At 36.1% G+C, this 23,565-nt stretch overlaps 1 protein-coding gene across 1 annotated transcript in view; it reads right to left on the bottom strand.

The window, feature by feature from the left end:
• Positions 1-23,565, bottom strand: part of LOC115232619 (mucin-2-like) — a 94,896-nt gene that overhangs the window by 58,377 nt on the left and 12,954 nt on the right. The window contains exons 6-14 of the mRNA XM_036500727.1: positions 20,430-20,771; positions 19,793-20,001; positions 18,320-18,459; positions 15,506-15,615; positions 11,949-12,095; positions 9,231-9,327; positions 4,585-4,730; positions 1,313-1,381; positions 99-286 (exon numbers count right to left, since the gene is read on the bottom strand). Of these exons, the coding sequence (XP_036356620.1) occupies positions 99-286; positions 1,313-1,381; positions 4,585-4,730; positions 9,231-9,327; positions 11,949-12,095; positions 15,506-15,615; positions 18,320-18,459; positions 19,793-20,001; positions 20,430-20,771 (1,448 nt within the window). The remainder of the gene's footprint in view (positions 1-98; positions 287-1,312; positions 1,382-4,584; positions 4,731-9,230; positions 9,328-11,948; positions 12,096-15,505; positions 15,616-18,319; positions 18,460-19,792; positions 20,002-20,429; positions 20,772-23,565) is intronic.

The raw sequence follows: 23,565 nt of genomic DNA, 5'->3' as shown, positions 1-23,565 counted from the left end.
AGAAACAGAACAGAATTGCAGGAGCACAAAGAAAATTGTGTAAGTCTAGAGCCAATTCCTTGTCTTCAGTCCTAGCAGACCACAAGTGTTTGACCTACAGTAGAGCCTTGCAAGTACACATCAAACTGATTGGCCACAGCTGGACAAACAATGCCGTCTTTTTCTCCCATGTGACATCTTTGGTCATCATTGACACTGATGGATGAATTAATATATTTTTCATAAGCAAATATTTTCATACATGCTGCCCAACACATCAATACTTGAAACAGTAGAGGTTCAAATACTAAATTTTGAAAACATTTGTAAATAAACATTTTTATTATATAGCAAATATACTGTCTACATTTTTTTCAATTCAATTTGAAATATAATTCATGTTTAAATTAACCTTGTGATGATGAATATTCCTTACATAGTTTTTCCTCGTAAATACAATTCAAACTTTAGCATTGCATTATGTGCCTTATAAACTGTTTCAGTACTTATATCTAGAATATCAGTACTTATCTATAGATAAGTACTGATATTCTACATAAGCTCACATTAATGACTTGTCAATCCTTCCAGCCATTCACAACTGCCAACACTCATCCATTCTCAATGCATTTACACAGTTTAGAAAATGTATTTATTATAAAAATTACATTTAGTATACGTTTTGTGCACATATCTTCACAGCAAATGACTCTAGATATCAGTTCTGAAATGGTTTATAAGGCACATAATGCAATGCTAAAGTTTGAATACTATTTGTGAGGAGAAACTATGTAATGATGAGAAATATTCATCATCACAAGGTTAATTTCAACATGAATTATGTTTAAAGCGCTAAGAGTACCATACGAGTGAGATCGTTGCCAGAGCAAGAAGCTGGCCTTCGTGCCAATGGCACGTTAAACACACCATTCGAACATGATCATTATCGCGTCGCCTTACTAGCACTTGTGCTGGTGGCATGTGAAACATTCGAGCGAAGTCGTTGCCAGTGCCGCTGGACTGGCTCCTGTGCAGGTGGCACATAAAAAGCACCATTTGAGCATGGCCATTGCCAGTACCACCAAACTGGCCCTCGTGCCAGTGGCACGTAAAAGCACCCACTACACTCTCAGAGTGGTAGTTGTTAGGAAGGGCATCCAGCTGTAGAAACTCTGCCAGATCAGATTGGAGTCTGGTTCGCCAGACCTCAGTCAAATCATCCAACCCATGCTAGCATGGAAAGTGGACGTATGATGATGATGATGATGATGAATTATGTTTGAAATTCAATGGAAACTTGTATAAATAACCAAAGAAGATTGTATTTGCTCACCTGTTGTTTGTGTAACAATAGTAGATTCTGTAGTTGATACATAGGTGGTGTACTTCACAGTGGTTGATACTGTAGAATAATACATAATTGAAATCATAGCTATATAGTTATCATCACTAAATTTGAATTTTATTTAATTTTAATGGTAAATAAATTGGGATGAAACAGCAAATATGGTTTCATTTTATATTTACCAGCATTTGAGCAAATATATAAAATGAACATTAAAGAAAACTAAAATCTGACAACCATTTTCTCTGTATATGTAAAAAGGAACTCTGTTTAAAGCATAAATATCTTTCCCAGCTAATCCTAGTTTACTACCATTAAAAGAATAACTAGATTTGGATTCTTCAAAAATGACTTACTATTACAGTCAATTGGCTGTGGCCATGCTGGAGCACTACTTTTAGTCAAGAAATCAACCCTCAGGACATTCTTTGTAAGCCTAGTATTTATTCTATCAGTCTCTTTTGCCAAACAGCTAGGTTATGGGACATAAACACACCAATATAGTTCTACTGAAGACATTGGCAAAAACATTGTCATAGTCTGGTGCTCCTTAATGAATATATATAGTAGTTGGTGCTACCAATGTAAAACTTTTTATATTTTTATGCATTCATTAAAGTGAAACCTTTGTCAACAATTCAAATCAGGCAAATTAACTATGTGCATATTATGGCAGGGTTAGGAGTCTGTTTTTTATTACTTCATCAGCCTGTTAAGATCCTCTATACCAAAGAAAATTCTGGAGAACATTCAACGATTTACATTCAATAAGTAAATAATTCTTTTCAAGGACATGATAACTTCATTGGTGTGGATTCCTTGATGAAATGTGTGTGGTGAGTAGCTTGCTTACCAACAACATGGTTCCGGGTTGAGTCCAACTGTGTGGCACCTTGGGCAAGTGTCTTCTACTATAGCCTTGGGCCGACCAAAGCCTTGTGAGTGGATTTGGTAGATGGAAACTGAAAGAAGCCTGTCATATATATGTATATATATGTGTGTGTGTGTGTGTATGTGTGTGTGTGCGTGTGTGTGTGTTTGTATGTCTATATTTGTCCCCCCAACATCACTTGACAACCGACACTGGTGTGTTTACATCCCTGTAACTTAGCGGTTCGGCAAAAGAGACCAATAGAATAAGTACTAGGCTTACAAATAATAAGTCCTGGGGTTGACTTGCTCGACTAAAGGCGATGTTCCAGCATGGCCACACTCAAATGACTGAAAACAGTAAAAGAGTAATGTGGTTTTTGGGGAGAGCATTCAGAAACCAAATCAAAAATGAAATGTGTGAGCAAGACAGTGTTCTGACCCATCAAGGAGAGCAGTATCTTCTGAATAAGAACTGAACTGACTCAAGCAATGATGAACTGTCTAACCCACACAAGCATAGAAGGGAACATCGATGATGATGATGATGATGATGATGATGATGTAACTGGGATGAAAATGAAATAGTTAAAATATGGGTTAATCTCTTTTTCTTTTTACAAGACATATAAATACATAATGAAATAGTAATACATGGTAACATTATTATTGTTAGTAAAAGAAAATATCTATTAAACTGACATTGAAAACTGTAGCTCTATTCAGTTTTTACTCTTAGTAATTATGAGCATCTTTATACTGAATTTTTGGTTCATGATCAGCTAGTAAAAACTGGTTAGTTGATATCTTTATATATAAAAGAGGGGTTGTGTGCTGTCTGTCTCCTACGATTTTGTTTCCTAACTACTCCCACATTTTGCGGTGCAGTTTAACCAAAACCAGGTATCTTATAATCGTAATTCATATTGAGCCCTTCTGGGTATTAGCGCGCATCTACGATGAGTCTACGATTTAAAAAAAAAATTACCATCAATTTTTCCCATTTTAATGCATTTTTGGCATATATAAGGGAAGTAACTCTCTAAAAATTTATTATTAAATCTCAGAACGTAAAAAGCTACAGTAACACCACCCCCTTTGTGGTTAGCCATATTGAGATGGCTATTATACTTTACATCTCTAAAAATGCTTATATAGTTATTTCCCTTACAAACCCGAGCAACGCCGGGTGATGCTGCTAGTTTAAAATAAAAACAAAATTTTCTAACTGCCAGAATGCTTCTGTGCTAAAACCCATTCCAAATAAGTTTTGTAAAAACCAGCAAAGTCAAATCACTGGTCTCCAGTTATTCCTAAACCATAAACCTTTAATGCATCAGGTTTGCTTTTATGCAAAATCTTTGATTAGAATGGATAAAATTAACTGGCTGAAGTATTGTCATATTACAACAGATAGAAAGAGAAGATAAAACATGAAAGCAACTTGTTGTGCTGAGAGTTAATAAAGGGAAAAACCTGGGATAAAAATGTTTGAACAAATAATTTTGCAGACTTACTGTATACAGAATACGAACATTACTTTAAGTGGGATATCTTTTATATTTGGTCTGTTTCAGTCATTGGACTGTGGCCATGCTGAGACATCACCTTGAATGGTTTAGTCGAACAAATCAACCCTAGACTTATTTTTAAGCCTTATATTTATTGTGTCAATCACTTTTTGCAGAGCCACTAAGTTACAATGACATAAACAAAGAAATATGAGTTGTAAGGTGGAGGTGGTGGTGATGGTGATGGTAGTAGACAACCACAAAGATACATACAAAAGTGCACATGCATAAACACACACACACATACACACACATGCACACACATATTCAATGGCCTTCTTCCATTTTCATCTACCAAATGCACTGACAGCACTTTGATTGGTCCAAGGCTATAGCAGAAGGCACTCGCCCAAAGGGCCACACAGTGAGACTGAACCCAAAATCATATGGTTGGGAAGCAGGCTTCTTACTACACATCCATGCCTGCAACTATGTATAACAATTCAAGGGTATGGTATGTTCAGGTGGACTGGAAAGGTTTACATCAAACACTAGTGTAGCTGGGGGGGGGGACGCATTATGATGATGATGATGATGCTGAGATGGTGATGATGACAACGATGATGGCAAATTTGCAGAGTGAATGAAACATTTTGTTACTAGCAGGTATAAAAACTCCCCAAACATTTTTCATCCATTCTATTTTCCAACTTCTATGCAGTCATGCGTATAGCACAAACATTTTTGTTTGTGCTATGTTTTGCAAACCTAAAAAACAGCCATTCATATAACACAAACAAAAATGCTTTGAAGCAAAACCTAACAATGGTATAAGATTGAAAATATGAATTTGGTAAAATTGCAAAATTTAATGCTCACCACAGTCATCTTCATCATCTGCTAAATTGCAGTCATAAACTCCATCACAAACTTTAGTTTTGTTAATACATTCTCCATCACTACATTGGTACTGGTCAAGTGTACAGTTACAAGTTACACAAATCAGGTTTCCAGCTTTACAAGTGCTATATTTTATAATGGTATAAAATAAAACAAATATGGATTATTATACATGTCATAGCATCATTTACACTGTGTCAGTAACTTTTTAAATGTTTTATCAATCTGGAAAAGCTAGAAAAGATGATTAGGAAAGATTAGCTCCAACTGGATTGGAACTCAAAACATAAAACGATATAATTAAATATGAGGTATATTGTCCATTGTGATGTGTGTGGACCAGCATGTCAAAGAATAGACCCAACATTTCTACTGTGTCATAAGAGTCAATTAAAAGGGGATGAGGTTGGATTTGCAAACTGACCTTGTAATACCTTCATCAGCAACAGCTACTCAAACAGATCCAGGGGTTGAAGGATTGTCACTGAGTGGTACACAGGTATCATCCACCAGCAGTAAGGAATCACTAACAAATGATGGGTGCAGCAATGCACTGTAACAGTGCATGCTCCTGTACACCACCACCACCACCACCACTACTACATGTAGTTCAGTGCTCTACTGATTATATTATCCAATAGACCCATCAAGATCCATCAAGCCAAACAAAATTGCAGTTGTGGTAGATACAAGTATCACTCAAATGGCACCCATGCCACCAGCATGTAAAAGCACCATTACACTCTCGGAGTGGTTGAGGTTAGGAAGGGCATCCAGCCATAGAAAACCATGCCAAATCAGACTGGAGCCTGGCACAGTCTTCCAGCATGCCAGCCCAGTCAAACCATCCAACCTATGCCAGCATGAACAATGGACATTAAATGATGATGATGAACACCCGACACCTTCTCTTTCTTTCAATACAACTGAATGTATGTTAAAAGCTTGTGCAATCAACTTTCCAACACCTCCTGTGTATTTCAACATATATTCAAAAGAATCAAGGATTTGTGGGAGGCAGAAGTGTGACAATTAAAAAAGACATCTATAACAGTTTTAGCTGTTGGATAGATAAAGCTAATGTTTAGGATTTTTGGGTGGTAGAAAACAAGTGTTTGCCATCAGAAAACATTTATTAAAACAATAATATTTAGGGAGTCTTGTCTAGTGGGCTACTTGGCAACCTCACTAGGATCAGCAACTAGAGAAAAAACACTCAGTACACTTTGTAAAGTGGTTGCCATTAGAAAGGACATCCAGCTTTAGAAACATTATAGCATGATGCAGTCCTTAGACACATTGGATCTTGTCAAACCATTGGAACTTATCAAACCAAACTAGCATGGAAGATGGACGTTAAATGGTGATGAAGGACACTTTTGTCAAATTATTAAATACTCTAAAAAGAAATATCCAGAAAGTTCCACAGAACCTATTTAAAGTATGATGTATTTTCATCATTTGTGTGCTTGCTCCAGAAAGAAAATGATTTTTATTTATAATGAGAAATAAGTTATATACTAACATAAATTTTATTGAGATTGTAATTAAAATCAGTGGTTCCCAAAGTGGACGATATTGCACCCCTGGGGGTAGTGGAAAGTTCCAAGGGGCATTGAAGAAAATTGGGGAGATAATGGGGTAGTGATTCATGTAAAATGTGGGGCAACAATGTAAAAACAACAAAATAATAGGTTCATAAGGTTAAGTTTAATTTGTGAAATACAGCTGCTTTGAATTTGCTTCAGAAAGAGGTCTATTTTTGTGATGGTTAGATGGGGTTGGGGCACTAGGAATGTGGCCTGGGTGTCAAGGGGGTGGCAACCTAAAAAAGTTTGGAAACCACTGATCTAAATTACTGCATGCTTATTCACGAGATTTATGGCAGGTTTTGTAAGATACCACCAAGTTTGATTTTGAACGTAATAGTATCAAAGCTTAAATAAGTTACTTTATTATCAATTCATTAGTCAACAAATTAGGTTGATACAAACACACACACATACACATACATATATATATTAATTATTGAGTTCAAATTTTGGCACAAGGCCAGCAATTTCGTGAAAGGGATAGGTCAGTTACATCAACCCCAGTGATCAACTGGTACTTATTTTACCAACCCCTAAAAGATGAAAGATAAAGTCAATCTTGATGGAATTTGAACTCAGAATGTAAGGGTGAATGAAATGTTGCCAAGCATTCTGCCCAGCTTGCTAACAATTCTGCCAGCTCACCACCTAATATGAATTAATTATTAGTGATGGAAACAGTAATCTTAATATCCAACTTAAAAGCACACATATAGATCATGGCAGATGTGAACCACCTGTCATGGCACTGGAACTCCCATCTTGTAGGATTTCATCCTACTGAAAATCATCAGTGGGAGGTATCTGATCACTGCATTCCAGTCAAATCTCACTGCTACAACATATAAAGTATCAGGTTCTTTCTAGACATTGATGTCACAAATAGCCAGCAGGCTTGTTAAAAATTAATTATTAGCAATGGAAGCAGTATTAATACCAATTCTTATATCCAACTTAACATGGATGTCTTCTTAGAACACCAGCACCCATGAGTACTCTAACCTTAATATATACAGAGTGCAATGGGTAAATTGTCACCATCATATATTTTTTATTTCATGCAAGCACAATGTTTGTTTTTTATTTTTCAACTACACAGTATAGAAGGGTCAGTTGGGCACACCGTCTGTGAGAAAAACAGCAACATGACGCAATTCACTCTGCCAGAAATTTGGAAATGACATGCTGTATACTTGGCATTCGCACCAGAAGCTCCAATACAAACATTTCAGAGTGCTTGGGTGTCAATCTGCAGACATGTACTTAGAGTGATAAAAATCAAACATCCAGTCAACATCATGGTGTTTGGAATGATAGCAATGTTATGCCTCCATTCATTTTACCACACAGCCTCACACTCAACACAGGAGCCTACATCAAGTGCTTGGAGAAGGTAGTGCTGCCCTAGGTCAACAGGGTGGCTGCTGGAAGACCCTAGGTCTGGGAACAGGACTCTGCACCATGCCACAGAAGCAGGAGAGCCAAGTCATGGCTGTCAAACAAATTCTGTGACATCACCCCTAACATCTGGCCACCTAACTCCCCACACTGCAACCCCCTTGAAGATTATGCATTGGGTACAGTTGAGCGAGAGAGCAACAAAACGCCTTGTAACACCAAAGATGAACTGAATGTTAGGATTATGGCAGCATTCACCAACTTAAATAAGGAAACCGTCCAGAAGAGTTGCAGGAGATTCCGATGTCATCTGGAAGCCATGTTTGAAGTCAATGGCGATTTTATTGAATAAATTTACTCTTTAGTATTTCAAGATATTTTTGTGTAATTTTCGTAAATATATCTGTTAAAATGAGATGTCAGTGTTATTTTCCTTTTTGCATAATTAAGACAACAGTTTACTCACCGCACCCTGTATATATATTTATCTGTAACAGTGAAGTGCTAACAAAATGCAGCATATCAAGTATTGAAACCATCCTCATCAAAATACAGCTTAGATGGTCAGGTCATCTCTTACATGTGAATGATGTTAGAATTCCAGAACAACTTCTCTTTTGCCAATTCCCAACGAAAAGGTCAGTTGGAAGGCCACTCTTGCACTTCAAAGATATACTAAAAGATAATCTGAAGCAATGCAATATTCCCTTTTCATCCTGGGAAAACAAAGCATCAGAACACAGGACCTGCTCCTAGTCCTGCTTGTCATTTCAAAGATTTGAGCAAAGTCAACTCCAACATAAGGATCAACTTTGTGCAAGCATGAAGGCACACTGGCAAACTCTAGGTGTGCTAAATATCCTAAGAAAAGTTCAAAGAGCTCCACAGAACCTATTAAAGTTCAATAAATTTTCATCACTTTGGTATTTGCCAGAATGGGAAAAAAGGAAAGAATTAAAACATAATTCCAGCCAGTGAAAGAAACTGTGCCCCCAAAATAAAATTGCTAATAAAATTATCAATTAAGTAATAAATAGTATCCACTTTTTAATTAACTACTGAATTTAAAAATTATAATTAAAAAGCAATAATAAGATCGATATTTTGATTTTAAAAAACTGCATAGAATTAATAAATAAGAAGAATAAAAAAAGGAAAGCTTGCAAGTAGATAAGAATTAAGTAAACATGTATAATTTCAGTTACGCTAATTAATTAAACAACAGCAACAAATTTGACATTTAGTTTACCTTTGATCTTTGGATAATTTCATATCCTCATTTACAACAATATTCCTTGAATGACTACATGACTATGTTTCTTTAACTCTTTAGCATTCAGATTAATCCATCAAATGTAATACATATTTATTCACATTCTTTTGAGTTCATCATGCATTGTCTCATAGATTTTGATGATGTGATTGTTTAATTTAAGAATGACATTGTCAGGTAGGTGTGAGTGGCTGGATCTGACAAGTTTGAACATAAAAGAGGTAAAATATTTGGGCTGCATGTGGTCAATTTAAATGCTAAAGGGTTAAAGCAAGAAACCTCACAAAGTAGAATTTTAATATTTCTTTCTTTATAAAATCTTGAGTTTAATATACAGTAAAGATTCTTCAATACAAACTTACCAATTTTTGCAATTATTCTTAATAATGAATGTTCCAGATGGATATATATTTTCCTCATCTAGACATGGGCATTCTGTTTTAGGTATGCATTTATCACCTGTAAGATATTTAATGTTTGTTATGAACACAGTGAGACTGAACCTGAAATCATGTGGTTGGGAAGTAAACTTCTTACCACACAGCTACAGACTTACACATAAATTAGTGTTCCACACATAAAGCATCACCCCATTTTTTTATCACTCCCTCACCCCATTTTTTTACACTTGTGAAAGATATTCTACACCAGTAATTCCCAACCTGTGATCCACAGACCCCTGAAGGTCTGCAAAAGTAGTACTGAACATCCGTGAAATGAATTCAAAATTTCATTTGTATATACATAAGGATAAGCATATTAAAAGGGGTCCATGAGAAAACTCACTTAAATAAAAGGGTTGGGAACCACTGTTAGGAACATCATTGTCATCATCATCATCATCGTTTAATGTCCGATTTCCATTCTGGCATGGGTTGGACGGTTTGACTGAGGGCTGGCAAGCCAGAGGGCTGCACCAGGCTCCAATCCGATCTGGCAAACTTTCTACAGCTGGATGCCCTTCCTAATGCCAACCACTCCTAGATTGTAGTGGGTGCTTTTTACATGCCACTGGCATGAGGGCCAGCCAGGTGGTACTGGTATCAACTATGCTTGAATGGTGCTTTTTACACACCATCGGCACGGGAGCCAATCAGGCAGCACTGGCAATGACCACGCTCAAATGGTGGGAAGCACTGTGAAAAAGTTGGGAAGCGCTGTTTTATACTAATCCTTCATGGTACAGCCTCATGCAACTTACCATTTGTACAGAAGAATATATCCAGTGTTACCAATAGGCAAAGTATTCCACAGAAACCACTACACTTTCATTAAATCTATATCCAGCCGCAAAGATATCAATACAGCAGCATAATGTATTTATTACTTCTATTTCAGAAATCCTTAACCTTCATTTTTATGACAACAGCTAAAGTCATATTTCTGAGTTTTATTTATTTGAAACTGAAACACATGTTAGATTTTCATGTTGGTACCATGTAAAAAGGCACTGGTGATGGAACCACATAAAATGCAACGAGCACACTCTGTAAAGTGGTTGGAATTAGGAAGACATCCAGCTATGGAAACCATGCCAAAAGCAAGCAATGGAACCTGGTGTAGCTCCTGGCCTTGCAAGCTCCAATCAAACTGTCCAACCTGTGCCAGCATGAGAAAATGGATGTTAAATGAGGATGATGATGCTGATTCTAAAACTTTTACTGCATTTCTGTGACCAAGTCACTGACACAATTCATTGCATGTGTGAGATAGAGTGGAATTGTATCAGTAACTATTTTGCAGAGGTCTGACAAAACTTTTTGACATTTTCTAACAGACTGTACAATTAAGGAACAAACAGAAGGCCAATGTAACAATTTTCTATTTTCTTAAATGACTAAAAATGAATTTTCCACTATGTAATTATATCATGCTATAGTTCTATATCAATTTTCCAAGGATGTCAATACATCTTTCATGTAATTAATGAACAGCATTGAGTTACTGTGTACTCTACATCTACATTTAGAAGTGAGCCATTAATAAGAAGGCAGTAAATTGTTGTCCTCCCTCTACTACTGACCAGTATTTTGGTTTCCTTCCAGTTCATAGTTAGGTTTTTAACTCTAAATTTTACAATAAACATCTAAAAGTTCCCAGGAATAATCACTCATGAATGTCTATACAATTAATCCCAAGACTTCCAATAAAAAGAAAAGGGTTCTTATGAACCTGTACACTAAATTTCTCATTGATTATTCTAATCTTGCTTCTATTACCCCCACCACTATCAACACCACATATGGTCAACATGACCTTCACAAGACTCAGCCAAAAAATTCTTGAAATTTAATAATCCTTTCTCCTGTAAGCACAAGGCCTGAATTTTTGGAAGAATTCCAAAACTCATCATCCCCAATGCTCAACTAGTACCTATTTTATTGACACTGAAAGGATGAAAGGCAAAGTCAACTTCAGTGGAACTTGAACTCAGGACATAAAGACGGATGAAGTGTCACAAAGCATTTTGTGCAGGGTGTTAACAATTTTGCCATGTCACTGCCTTACTCTTGAAATTAATAATACAAACTTTGAACTTTTGTATTATTATCATAGATTTTATGGAAGACCAGTTAACATTATGCTTCTTGCAAGTTACTTGGTGACCCTGCATGTGCTAGTGCCACATAAAAAGCATCCAGTTTACACTGTAAAGTGGTTAGCATTTGGAAGGGCAATCCAGCAGTAAAAACCATGCCAAAACTGACCTCACCTGTGCTGGTGCCACATAAAAATGCACTCAGCAGAATGGTTGATGTTAGAAAGGGCATCCAGCCATAAAAGCTATGCCAAAACAGACACTGAAGCCTGGCGCAGCCTTCTGCCAAGCCAGCTCCTGTTGGACCATCCAACCCATGCCAGCATGGAAAGCGGACATTAAATAATAATGATGATGATGATGATGTATTTGTCATCATTTACATAACCAGAAAAAATAGACATAATACATGTTTTTTTCATATATTATTGTTTGTTAAGTGAGCAAAAATATACAAAATCAATCAATAAAGAAAAGAAATTGAAATCCAAAGAAACAATTAATAGTCAACCTTAAGAAAAAAAAACTTTAAATATCTTACCATCTTCAACTTGACCCTCTGGACAATAGCATCCTTCAATGCAAAATGTTCCATTATCATTTATATGAGTAGTACTTATATCTCTGCATGTTTGTGGGTTTGCAGGTCCACAAGCTTTGTACTCTCGACCACCAGTACACATGACACCTGAAAGTAATAAATTTAGTAAGATAAATTTTCAAAAATTATAAGAGAGTGTTGCAAAGTTCCTGGCTTTAAGGGTATCATGAAAGGCCCAGTTGGAGGCCCAATCTTCCAAGTTCTCTTACAGAGCTTAGAAAAACTAAAGTATTGCTGCAATAAGTGTTTGAATCTGAGAAAGGAATATGTTGTTGAATAAAACCATCATTAACTGATCCTCCTGCATTTTCTTTTATTCAAAGCCAAGAACTTTTCAGCACCCACTCATATACAAAAAATTAGAAAGAAAATGCACCTACATTTTACACTAGAATAAATTTACAGAAGAGGGGTATAATCAATTGAGCTGAACTAGTGTATAACTGGTACTTATTCTATATACCCCAGAATGATATGAAACAGGGTTGACCATATGAGGAATTGACCTCAAAATACCGAGCATCAAGACTAAATATTTTGTTACATTATGTTCATCACTTCTTGTTTAATCAGTATCCATGTGTGCAGAATGTGCAGGTATGTGTATTCATATGCATATTTGAGGAGATATATATATGTATGCAGGTGCATACTCAAGTCTGCTTGTTGTTTATTCTTATGGATTATTATATTTAGGCAGGTCACAGCTCAGTAGCTATGGATCTTCCCTTTATTCTTATCTCCCAAAATGGTACTAAATCTATTACATATGTGGGAAATTTTATCTGTTGGTGTGTTTGTGGAGTTGTTAGCTAACTTCTCCTACATCAATTTTGATGAAAATTGACACATGAGTAGAACTGATGTCTGGAAATCTTATGGCATACTTAGATTGTTGAAAAAATTGATAATAGGGCCCCTGGAAGAGATTCTTATATATATCTAATATATTTTATTTAAAAAAACAAGGGAAATAACCAATTCCCCCAGAAAGGATCCTTATATACAACCAAGGGAAATAACCCATTCGTTTTCCTAAATTATTCGGTAAAAATGAAATTGAATATACTTATTTCTTAGTATTTGAACTGTTAGAGTTATTTTTGCAGTTTTTCCAGTACAACCCTTAAACAAGTAAATAGTATTTTCCTAAACAATAGATCCACTTAGTGACTTATTCACGAATATACCAACACAAGCACCCCTGAGGGTAATATTCTCTGGGAGTGCACAAAAGCACTTTTCAGAGTTATTTACTTTGAATTGTTATTATCTCATATCTGATTAGCCTGTTATTAAATAACATGCTTCACGATTTCAGTATATATAACTCAGTATTTCCTCCTATATTTTATATACTCTGGAAATGCATTAAAGCCCTTTTCAGGCTACTGTATTTGAATTCTCACTATCGGGTAACTAATTTCATGTTATTACATAACTGATTTCACAATTTGGGTATTCATAACTTATTGGGAATGCCTAAAACTGTGTAAGACAATTCAGTTTTCTCTGTAAATGCACAAAAACCGTTTTAAGGACTACATACTTTGCATTTGGACAAGCAAAACAATTACAAGAACAAAACCAAGGGATAAGCCCCACTTTGCCGGAAACTATGTCAGCTAGTTCATACATATACAAGTAGATATATATAACCGCTCATGGACTGCTGGTGATTTTTCCTTATTTCTGTTTCTTTTTCTCTCTGGACTTTTCTGTTTCTGACGAAGAGCTATGCTCAAAACGGTAACAACATCTCTCCCCCTTCATCAAGCATCCAATTAATATATTTCTTGTGCATGTCCTCAGATACGTTTTTTGCTGTTCTTTTAATTGTTTGTTTATTTGAATTGACTATATATATTTATATATATATACACATGGTCTGATCAATAAGTATCTGGACTATTGCCATAGTAATGAAGCTAAAGCACGTAGAATAAAGCCACTTGGCACAGACTGACCTTGAACTCTGCTGTGCATGAGCTCTAAGTTTTAACTTTCTAGCACACTTCTGCTGTTTACAGCAGTGCTTGGAAGGAAGGTGTGTATCATGTGATTGTCACAATAACAATGACAGAGAAAGTTGAGCAGAGAACCTGCATCAAATTTTGCAAAAAGCTTGGAGATACCTACTCAGAGGTCTATGTTAAGTTTTGAAAAAATTTTCATCATTCTCAACACAATCAAGATCTTGTGCAACTGAAACACAGGAGCCATTTGGGTCAACCGAAAGCAGTTTTAGCACAAATTTAGCGGACATGCGTCTCATACCCAAATCTTCAGTAATAATGGACTAAACTGAACCGTAACTAATATGCACATCCTCTGATAACTCACGGATGGTGATTCAATGATGTCTCCTCACAGCTGCACACACATCTGTGATGTTTTTTCTCAGTTCTGCTGGTTGTTGGCCTCCCAGATCGTTTGTCAAAATCAATATTTTTCAGCTATCTTGGAAACTTCTTAACCCACTTGTACACTTGTGTACGGCTCATACACTTCTCTCCATACACTTTCTGCAACTTTGTGTAGGCCTCTGAGCAGGTATTGCCATGAAAACTTCCTGTCATGGCCATTGCGATGATCACACACTACACACCTTACTTCCAAGCACTGCTGTAAACAATAGATGTGAGCTAGAATGTTAAAACTTAGCGTGCATGCACAGTAGATTTCAAGGTCAATCTTTGCCAAACAGCTTCACTCTTCATGCTTCAGCTTTTTTACTATGGCAATAGTCCAGATACTTATTGATCAGACCCCATATATATATATAAGGGATTACTCCAAAATGATTACCAGTTTGCTCTCAGTTAGGTATTCAAAATATGTTATTCAACAGTTAACATATAAACCCAATAAAGTTCTTAAAAGACAAGAAATTAAAGGAATATTCCGTTGGATAATTCTGAATATATTTCCTTAACTATATAAGATTCCTGGGGTATAAATATTGACAATATTAATAATAAGGAGTATTCTGAAGTAGCAGTAACGTTATCTGTGTGTGTGTGTGTGTGTGCATGCGTGCGTGTGCGTGCACGCCTGTGCGCGTGCGTGTGTGTGTGTGTAAATAAACAAATTAATTTTTAGTGATGGAAACAGTATTAATACTAAAAGGTAATCTTTATATCTCTCTTAGCATAAATGTCTTAGAACATTAAATATTCCATGCTATCTTGGGTTGGATAGTTGCACAGAATCCAACAGTTCAGAGAACTTCATAGACCTCCAATGTCTGTTTGGGTACAGTTTTAAAGTGGATGCCTTTTCTAATACCAGCCACTTTACTCAACTGTATTTTTTGTTTTGTTTTTTTTTTGTGATACCAGCACTAGCGAAGTTCCCAACAAGACAAGACTCCTTGACTGAAAGTGGTGGTGGGAGGGATCTTGTACTGAAAGAAGAGGTTTTATCTCAATTACTGAGATACATGTATATAATTTTTTTGTATCTTGCTATTTCTCTACTAAAATTTAGCAACCTACCACAGAGTTCAGAAGAACGCCAATTTACAGGAATTCCATTAGTAGCACACTTGGTAGCAAAATTGGCTACTGCAGTACACAGACATTCACAATCACCTCCAAGATTACAGCTAAAGCATGGAAAGAAGAAACAATTTTAAAGTAAAATAATCTGACAAGAACATGAATTATCATATACATATGATTTTTGGCATGTAAATATGATTACAAGATTCAATCAAATTATCAACAAAATGTCAGTTAATTCTTTCATTACCAACCCGGCTGAAACTGGCTCTGGCTCTTTAGTACAAATGTCTGATTTTCCAAAGTTCTGAATTAAAATCTTCCACCAAACCTTAGTCACAATTTATGTTCCTAAAACTAGCTTAATTATAATGTTGTTATTTTACTAAATTCTTTGTTAAATTTTAAATAATTGGAAGAAACACAGAGCATCTGAAAATAAATACAGTAACAAAAGGGTTAAAGAAGAATTGACATCCACTTAGAGATTCAATTATGTTTAACAATTTTGGGACAAGGCCAGCAATTTCAGAAGATGGATAAGTCAATTACATCAACCCCAATGATCAAATTGTACGTATTTTATTGAACTTGAAAAGGTGAAAGGCTAAGACAACCTCGGTGGAATTTAAACTCAGAATGCAAAGACAGACAAAATGTTACTAAGCATTTTGCCCAGCATGCTAATGAGTCTGCCAGCTTGCCACCTTTTTGAGATTCAATGATAAAGTGACAAGTAATAGAGGTAACACTGCTGAGCTATTTTGATTATCATTATAACAAATTATAAAGTTGGTTTTGTTTCAGCAGAAGTATTTATTAACACAAGTTACTATTAATACCAGAAAATTACTGGAGAAACATAATCTAAATAATATTGCAAATAGTTCAAGGTAACAGTAAATTTTCTTTATGTATCATAATCACATTATTTATCTACTTCGCAGCTACAAGTATGAAGATTTTACTCTATTATTAATAAAAACATAAATCTATAAATTATTTTGAGGTTTATAATTTGATATACAGAAACCTATCCCCAATAATTAGTTAGAAAAATGAGAAAACTTTATAATCAAATTCTTAAACATTGCTATTGTTTTATTAACTGTTACAATAACCCAATGTTATTAGATCCATGCTTAAAAGAATATTTTAATATTTTGCACAATTCTCAAATGCAAAATGCCTCTTCATAGGCATGGCTGTGTGGTAAGAAGCTTGCTTCCCAATCACATGACTCAGGGTTCAGGCCCATATTGTTACACCTTGGGCAAGTGTCTTCTACTATATACTCAGGATGACCAAAGTTTTGTGAGTGAATTTGGTAGTCGAAAAATGAAAGAAGCCCATCATATATATATATAAGTACATATATATATTATATATATATATATATATATATATATATGCACGTGTGTGTGTATATACATGTCTTTATGTCTGTGTTTGTCCCCTAACCACTGCTTGACAACCAGTGCTGGTGTGTTTATGTCCCTGTAATCTAGCGGTTCAGCAAAAGTGACCGATAGTAAGAGAATATATTTTATCTTTTGTTTCAGCTATCAGACTGCGGCCATGCTGAGGCAATACCTTGAAGAATTTTTAGTCGAATGTATTGACCCCAGGACTTATTTTATTAAAAGGTTGAAATTCTTCAGTCTGATAGCTGAAACAAAAGATAAAATATATTCTCTTACTTGTTTCAGCCATTTGTCTGCAGCCATGCTGGAGCACCACCTAAAGAGTTTTAGCCAAAAAAATCAACTTCAGAATTTATTCTTTGTAAGCTTAGTACTTATTCTATCGGTGTCTTTTGCTGAACCACTAAGTTAGGGGGACATAAACACACAAGGCATCAGTTATCAAGCAATGGTGAGGAAACAAACACAAACACATAAATATATACATACATGAACTGCAAAAGAAACACAAGACGTGTGTGACTGTGAAATATATTTTAATTTTGTTATATCAGAGATATATTTTGATGAACCTGATAAAGTCAATTTCTTGGATGCACTTTGACCACAGTCTATGGGCCACTGTCATGTGTTCTGGTAGTGGGCAGATCCAGCACATCAAGATTGTAAGCTGAGATATGTTCAACACCATGTATGCCCTCCCTGGGCATTCAAAATGGCCATACACTGTCAGTACATGGAGTGCATAATGCAGTTCACAAAAGCCATTGGCACCTGTACCCACACCCTGAGAAAAGCTGCCTCTAGTTCCACACAAGTTGTTGGCTTTGAGACCACTTGGTTCAGCCATCTCTGTATTTCATCCCACAGGTGTTCAATTGGATTCAAATGCAGTCTGAGAGCCAGCTACAGCACAGTTCTGATGTTGTGCTGATGCAGGAATTCCATGGTGACCCTAGCCATGTGAGAGGGATCATTGTCCTGCTGGAACACATGGCTATGGAAATACATGAAGAAGGGCACAGTGTGAGGTCTTAGGACCTGGTCAATGTAGTGCTGCACTGTGATGTCATTCTCTCTGCCTGCATCAACATTTTGGAACACATGGGGCCCAATTCTCTGATTCAGGCCTATAGCACCCCAAACCATAATGCTTTGGCCACCCCATGTGTCTCTCTCGCTCTCTATGACACGTGTCTTTCAGTTTCTGACTACCAAATCCACTCACGAGATTCTGATCAGCCCAAAGCTACTGTAGAAGACACTTGCCCAAGGTTCCACTCAGAACCATGTGGTTGGGAAGCAAGCTTCTTACCACACAGCCACCCTTGTGCTTATCATTATATATTTATCATTTCACAATAATAAGGCTGTATAGACTTACCCGCAAGCATCATAGAGACAATCTTCATAATATTCTTTGACAACATTATCAGGCAGGATATTACGGCAGCTTGCAAACAAAGAGCCTTTTTTTATTGTACCACAACTTTCCATAGCCCACTGTTTCCTTATAGAGTTAAACTGGAAAATAAATATTATAAATTCATTTATTTACATATTTTTGGAAATTAAAAATTGCAAAATCTGAAATCACTGAAATCAAAAACATAATCCATATTTAGTAGCTGTAGTGGTGGTGGCGATGGTGGTGGCAGCAGCAGGGGAGTGGGTGGTGAGGAGGAGGAATACCATTATCATTAGTGCTTAAACGGTCAGGTTACTTGAAACTACTTGAACAAACACTAATAAAGTAATTTTATAATGATAACTTTCAAGAAACATTGTCAATTAATATTTGATAATAGTCCTTTGTTGTGGTACTTATTTGTAGCTAGCAGAACCCATGAATATTTTATGGAATTAATAGTAAACCTATTGCGTTATTCTTGAAAACTTTATCCAAAAATCCTGAAATCGAAATCTGTGTCTGTATGAAAATATAGTCTGCTATTCATTGGAAAGTGAAGGAAATTGGAATACAATGATTACTTAATACACTTTATATATATACATTATATACTTTATGCACAATTTTATAGACTTAATACACAACACTCATAAAATAAATATTCACTCTTATTTTTCCATTTTTCCCATAAACAGGAAAAAAATTACATTTTAAAATTTGTATGGTCATAATCTCATATCTAGAAAACAAAAATTTTATATGTAAAATATAGGGGTCACTATTTTATGGGGCTAAAAATTTAATGCAACATAGCATACTCTGAAAACCACTGATAACTTATAAGCCAGGCAATGGGTCAGAGTCAATACACATTTCAATTTGTGTACAGCTTTCAATCCAATCCTTCTTTGCAGACTATGTTCTTCATGTAAGTTCTCCTTCTTCTTTTCCCTTATTTGTCAGTGTTGATAACTTTAACTCTAACATCAGATAATTTGAGAATGCAACATATAGCTGACCATGGCCAAGAACAGCCCCACTTTATCAAATGTCTGTCCTTGTGATTTATTGATAGTCTCTTTGTCTCTGTCAGGCCCAACGCTCAAGAGGAACTCAGCCACTTTGTGTATATGCGTGTGTGTGTGTGTCTTTGTGTTTGTTAGTTGTCTACCACTGCTTGACAACTGGTTTTGGTGTGTTTATGTCCCCATAACTTAGCCGTTTGGCAAAAGAGACCAATAGAATAAGTACAAGGTTAAAAAAAACTCCTGGGGGTGACTTGTTTGACTAAAACCCTTCAAGGCAGTGATCTAGCTTGGCCTCAATCAAACTGCTGAAATAATATGTAAAAGATAAAAGAGAAGTATATAACTGAGATGATTTCTTTCTTTCCAAAAGAGTCTCTATTTTAATTGTGAACATCAAAGTGAAAACAAGATTACTTACAACACAAGGGTGAACATTATTTTCAGGCTTGTTCTGGGGAACCATTGGACAATCAAACACTCTCCAGCTGTGGGCAAATGCTGAAGGAACACGTTCAATAGATTCACATCTTGACATAAAATCATTGGTAGAATCTCGATCAAAATTACCACACAGCCCTTGAACTTTTCCCATCCAGTTTTCTGCTAAATGCACATACACCCTTGTACCTGTTAAGTGTGAAAATCAAAACATTGAGAGCAAAAGCATTTCTTTATTTTCCTTTAATCTTAAGCATAAATGTAATAAAATGAGTTTGTTTAATATTAATAATATTGATGACAACTTAAAATATGTTTCCGTAATCTCTTAATCTCAAGACAGATTTCCTACCATTTATCATTTTTATAATGATTGTTGTCTTCAATTGATTATATTCATATCTGAATTTACTCTTTAAAATCAAGATTAACGTTTTTTCTGAAGCTCGAAATTAACTTTTACTGCATATTCCTAAACTGAATATAATATATGTAAATATATGAGCAAATTTAATAATTATGAAAGACATTCTAAAAGAAAATCATTTGCTGAGCATTTGTTTTTAAAATTCATTGAAAAATGGATGAACTAAAGTAATACAATGAATGCTTATTACCTTGATCCCATTGGACAGTTAATCCTATATCGGTAAATAATGAGTAGTAGAAGTCTGATTTCTTTATCGAAAATCCTGGTGTTGTTATTCCTCTGTCAGAGATTTTTACACCATCAATAGTGGGAATCTTGTCCATTACAAAATGGACCTTATTATTGAGCAAATGGACAACAATGTCTTTGGTACAAGTGACTGCAGGAAAGCCACATTTGACATTTTTAATAGTAATTGCAAATGTTTTATCGACAGCCTCTGTCAAAACATATTCACAATCTCCTTCAAATGTATAGTGAATGCCATCAAAGGTAAAATAATGAGGATCACCTGATGCCCAACATGTGGCTAAAAAGAATAACAATAAATATAAAGATAAAATTAATTAAAACTCAAAAGTTTAAATAATAAATTCAAGTTCTACTTTTCTGTGAGGAATACTACTTGATAATATAAAATCCTGAATTTTATTTTTACCTTATTTTCTATATCATATCTGTATGTGCCCATATGGCAACATGTAAAAGCACCTGTGCAGTGTCATATAAAAGCACCTGTGCAGTGACATGTAAAAGCACCTGTGTGGAGACACATTAAAGCACTTCTGTAATGACACGTAAAAGCACCTGTGCAGCATCACGTAAAAGCTCACATGTGATACCACATAAAAGCATCCAGCACACTCTGTATAGTGGTTGGTGTTAGGAAGGACATCCAGCCATAGAAACCATGCCAAATCAGACTGGAGCCTGGTGCTGCCCCACCCCAGCTTGCCAGTTATGGTCATACCATCCAACCCATGCCAGCATGGACAACACACGTTAAATGATGAGGTGTATATATCTCTTTTACTCTTTTACTTGTTTCAGTCATTTGACTGCGGCCATGCTGGAGCACTGCCTTTAATCGAGCAACTCGACCCCGGGACTTATTCTTTGTAAGCCCAGTACTTATTCTATCGGTCTCTTTTGCCGAACCGCTAAGTGACGGGGACATAAACACGCCAGCATCGGTTGTCAAGCAATGCTAGGGGGACAAACACAGACACACAAACATACACGCACACACACACACACATATATATATATACATATATACGACAGGCTTCTTTCAGTTTCCGTCTACCAAATCCACTCAGAAGGCTTTGGTCGGCCCAAGGCTATAGTAGAAGACACTTGCCCAAGGTGCCACGCAGTGGGACTGAACCCAGAACCGTGTGGTTGGTAAGCAAGCTACTTACCACACAGCCACTCCTGCGCTTATATATATATATATATAAAAACATTCAAATTGAGGGAATAATACAGGTAACATCCCGGCTACATATGTTTGTTTCCTAGCTAGCAAGTCCTCAGATATAATGATTACCCAATGAGGAGTACTCAGCCAGCTACTAATCAGGCTGAAGATACCTTAATTATATGAAGGTTACATTGTCATTAAGGAACACCAAAATAACATACCACAGACTGCTTGAAGCTTATTAACTTCCTACATTTAGATTTTTGAATCTCTCAATTATATATATATAGACAGACACAGATATTCTATATTATATATATATATATATATTGTGTGTCTGTGTATTTCTTTTAGAATTATTCTTTATCTTAAAGATATTCTTTAGCAAATGTTTATATTTAGGAGACTTTTATGAAACATCTGTAGATGTCGGATTGTGGATAAAGATTATAGGAAATACAAACAGAAGACATTTATATGTCCACTTAAGAAGAATCATTTTTTACAGGTAAATCATTAGAGAATGGGTGGTGACTGTGACCTCTTGCAGTGCATTTTCAGCCTGATAGGAAAAAGGGAGTAAGAAACCTCAGACCAGAGTCAAATGAACGCATCAAAGTGGACCCTTCTAAAAGTGACATTAAACTGAATTAAGCCTACAACCTAAAGATAGGTACAATATATCCAGCAGACATTTGTTGTCACCATCTATAAAATTTTATTCACAAAGCTTGAGCTATCAGGAATTATATACCAGGGACAACAATGTCCAAAGTGCCACAAAGTAGAAGAGAATCTAAACCCACATGGTGGTGAAATAAAATTTTTAACCACATGGTCAAGCTTACATCTATAAATCTGTTATGAGTTCAGAGCTGAAATTAAATTTTGTTTGAAAATTTTATTTTAACACAAAAACATACTGAAAAAAGCTAATCATCTTAACGAGTAACATTACTCATTAACCTAATCAACTTTATGAGCTTTTCATGTAGCTAACTGGAATTTCTGCAAGTATGCATTTCCTGAAAACTATCTGTATTCTTGTCTTGACACAATAATATGTGTATATAGACACATCCACACACACACACATCAACATAGCCAAAACAATAGCTTGAAATTTGTCACTTTACACAGCATACTTTTCAGTTTGAAAATATACTAAATTTTACTTGTTTTTAAATGCACTGGAGAAATTTACCAAGATTCCATTAACCATTTAGCATTCAGATTACTTTACCAAATGTAATGCATATTAACTCTCATTCATCATCATCATCATCATCATCGTTTAACGTCCGCTTTCCATGCTAGCATGGGTTGGACGGTTCAACTGGGGTCTGGCAAGCCCGAAGGCTGCACCAGGCCAGGCAGATCTGGCAGTGTTTCTACAGCTGGATGCCCTTCCTAACGCCAACCACTCCGAGAGTGTAGTGGGTGATTTTATGTGCCACCGACACAGGTGCCAGACGAGGCTGGCAGACGGCCACGCTCGGATGGTGCTTTTTATGTGCCACCGACACAGGTGCCAGACGAGGCTGGCTGACGGCCACGCTCGGATGGTGTTTTCTTATGTGTCACCGACACAGGTGCCAGACGAGGCTGGCGGACGGCCACGCTCGGATGGTGTTTGTTACGTGCCCTCAGCACGGAGGCCAGTCGTTGCAGTACTGGCTACGGTCACGTTCGGATGGTTTTCTTATGTGCCACTGGCACTGGTACCACAAGGATACAAATTCCATTGATGTTCATCTATTTTGATTTGGTTCGATTTGATTTGATTTGATTCGATTTTCACTTGCCTCAACAGGTCTTCACAAGTGTCACAAGAAGGAAGGTATGCACAGGTGGACTGACTACGTCCCAGGTAGGGGCCACGGATTATGGCTTCACTAGT

This window comes from Octopus sinensis, linkage group LG2 (genome assembly GCF_006345805.1).
Source record: "Octopus sinensis linkage group LG2, ASM634580v1, whole genome shotgun sequence".
Lineage (NCBI taxonomy): Eukaryota > Metazoa > Mollusca > Cephalopoda > Octopoda > Octopodidae > Octopus > Octopus sinensis.
This window is presented reverse-complemented; position numbering and strand designations above follow the sequence as displayed.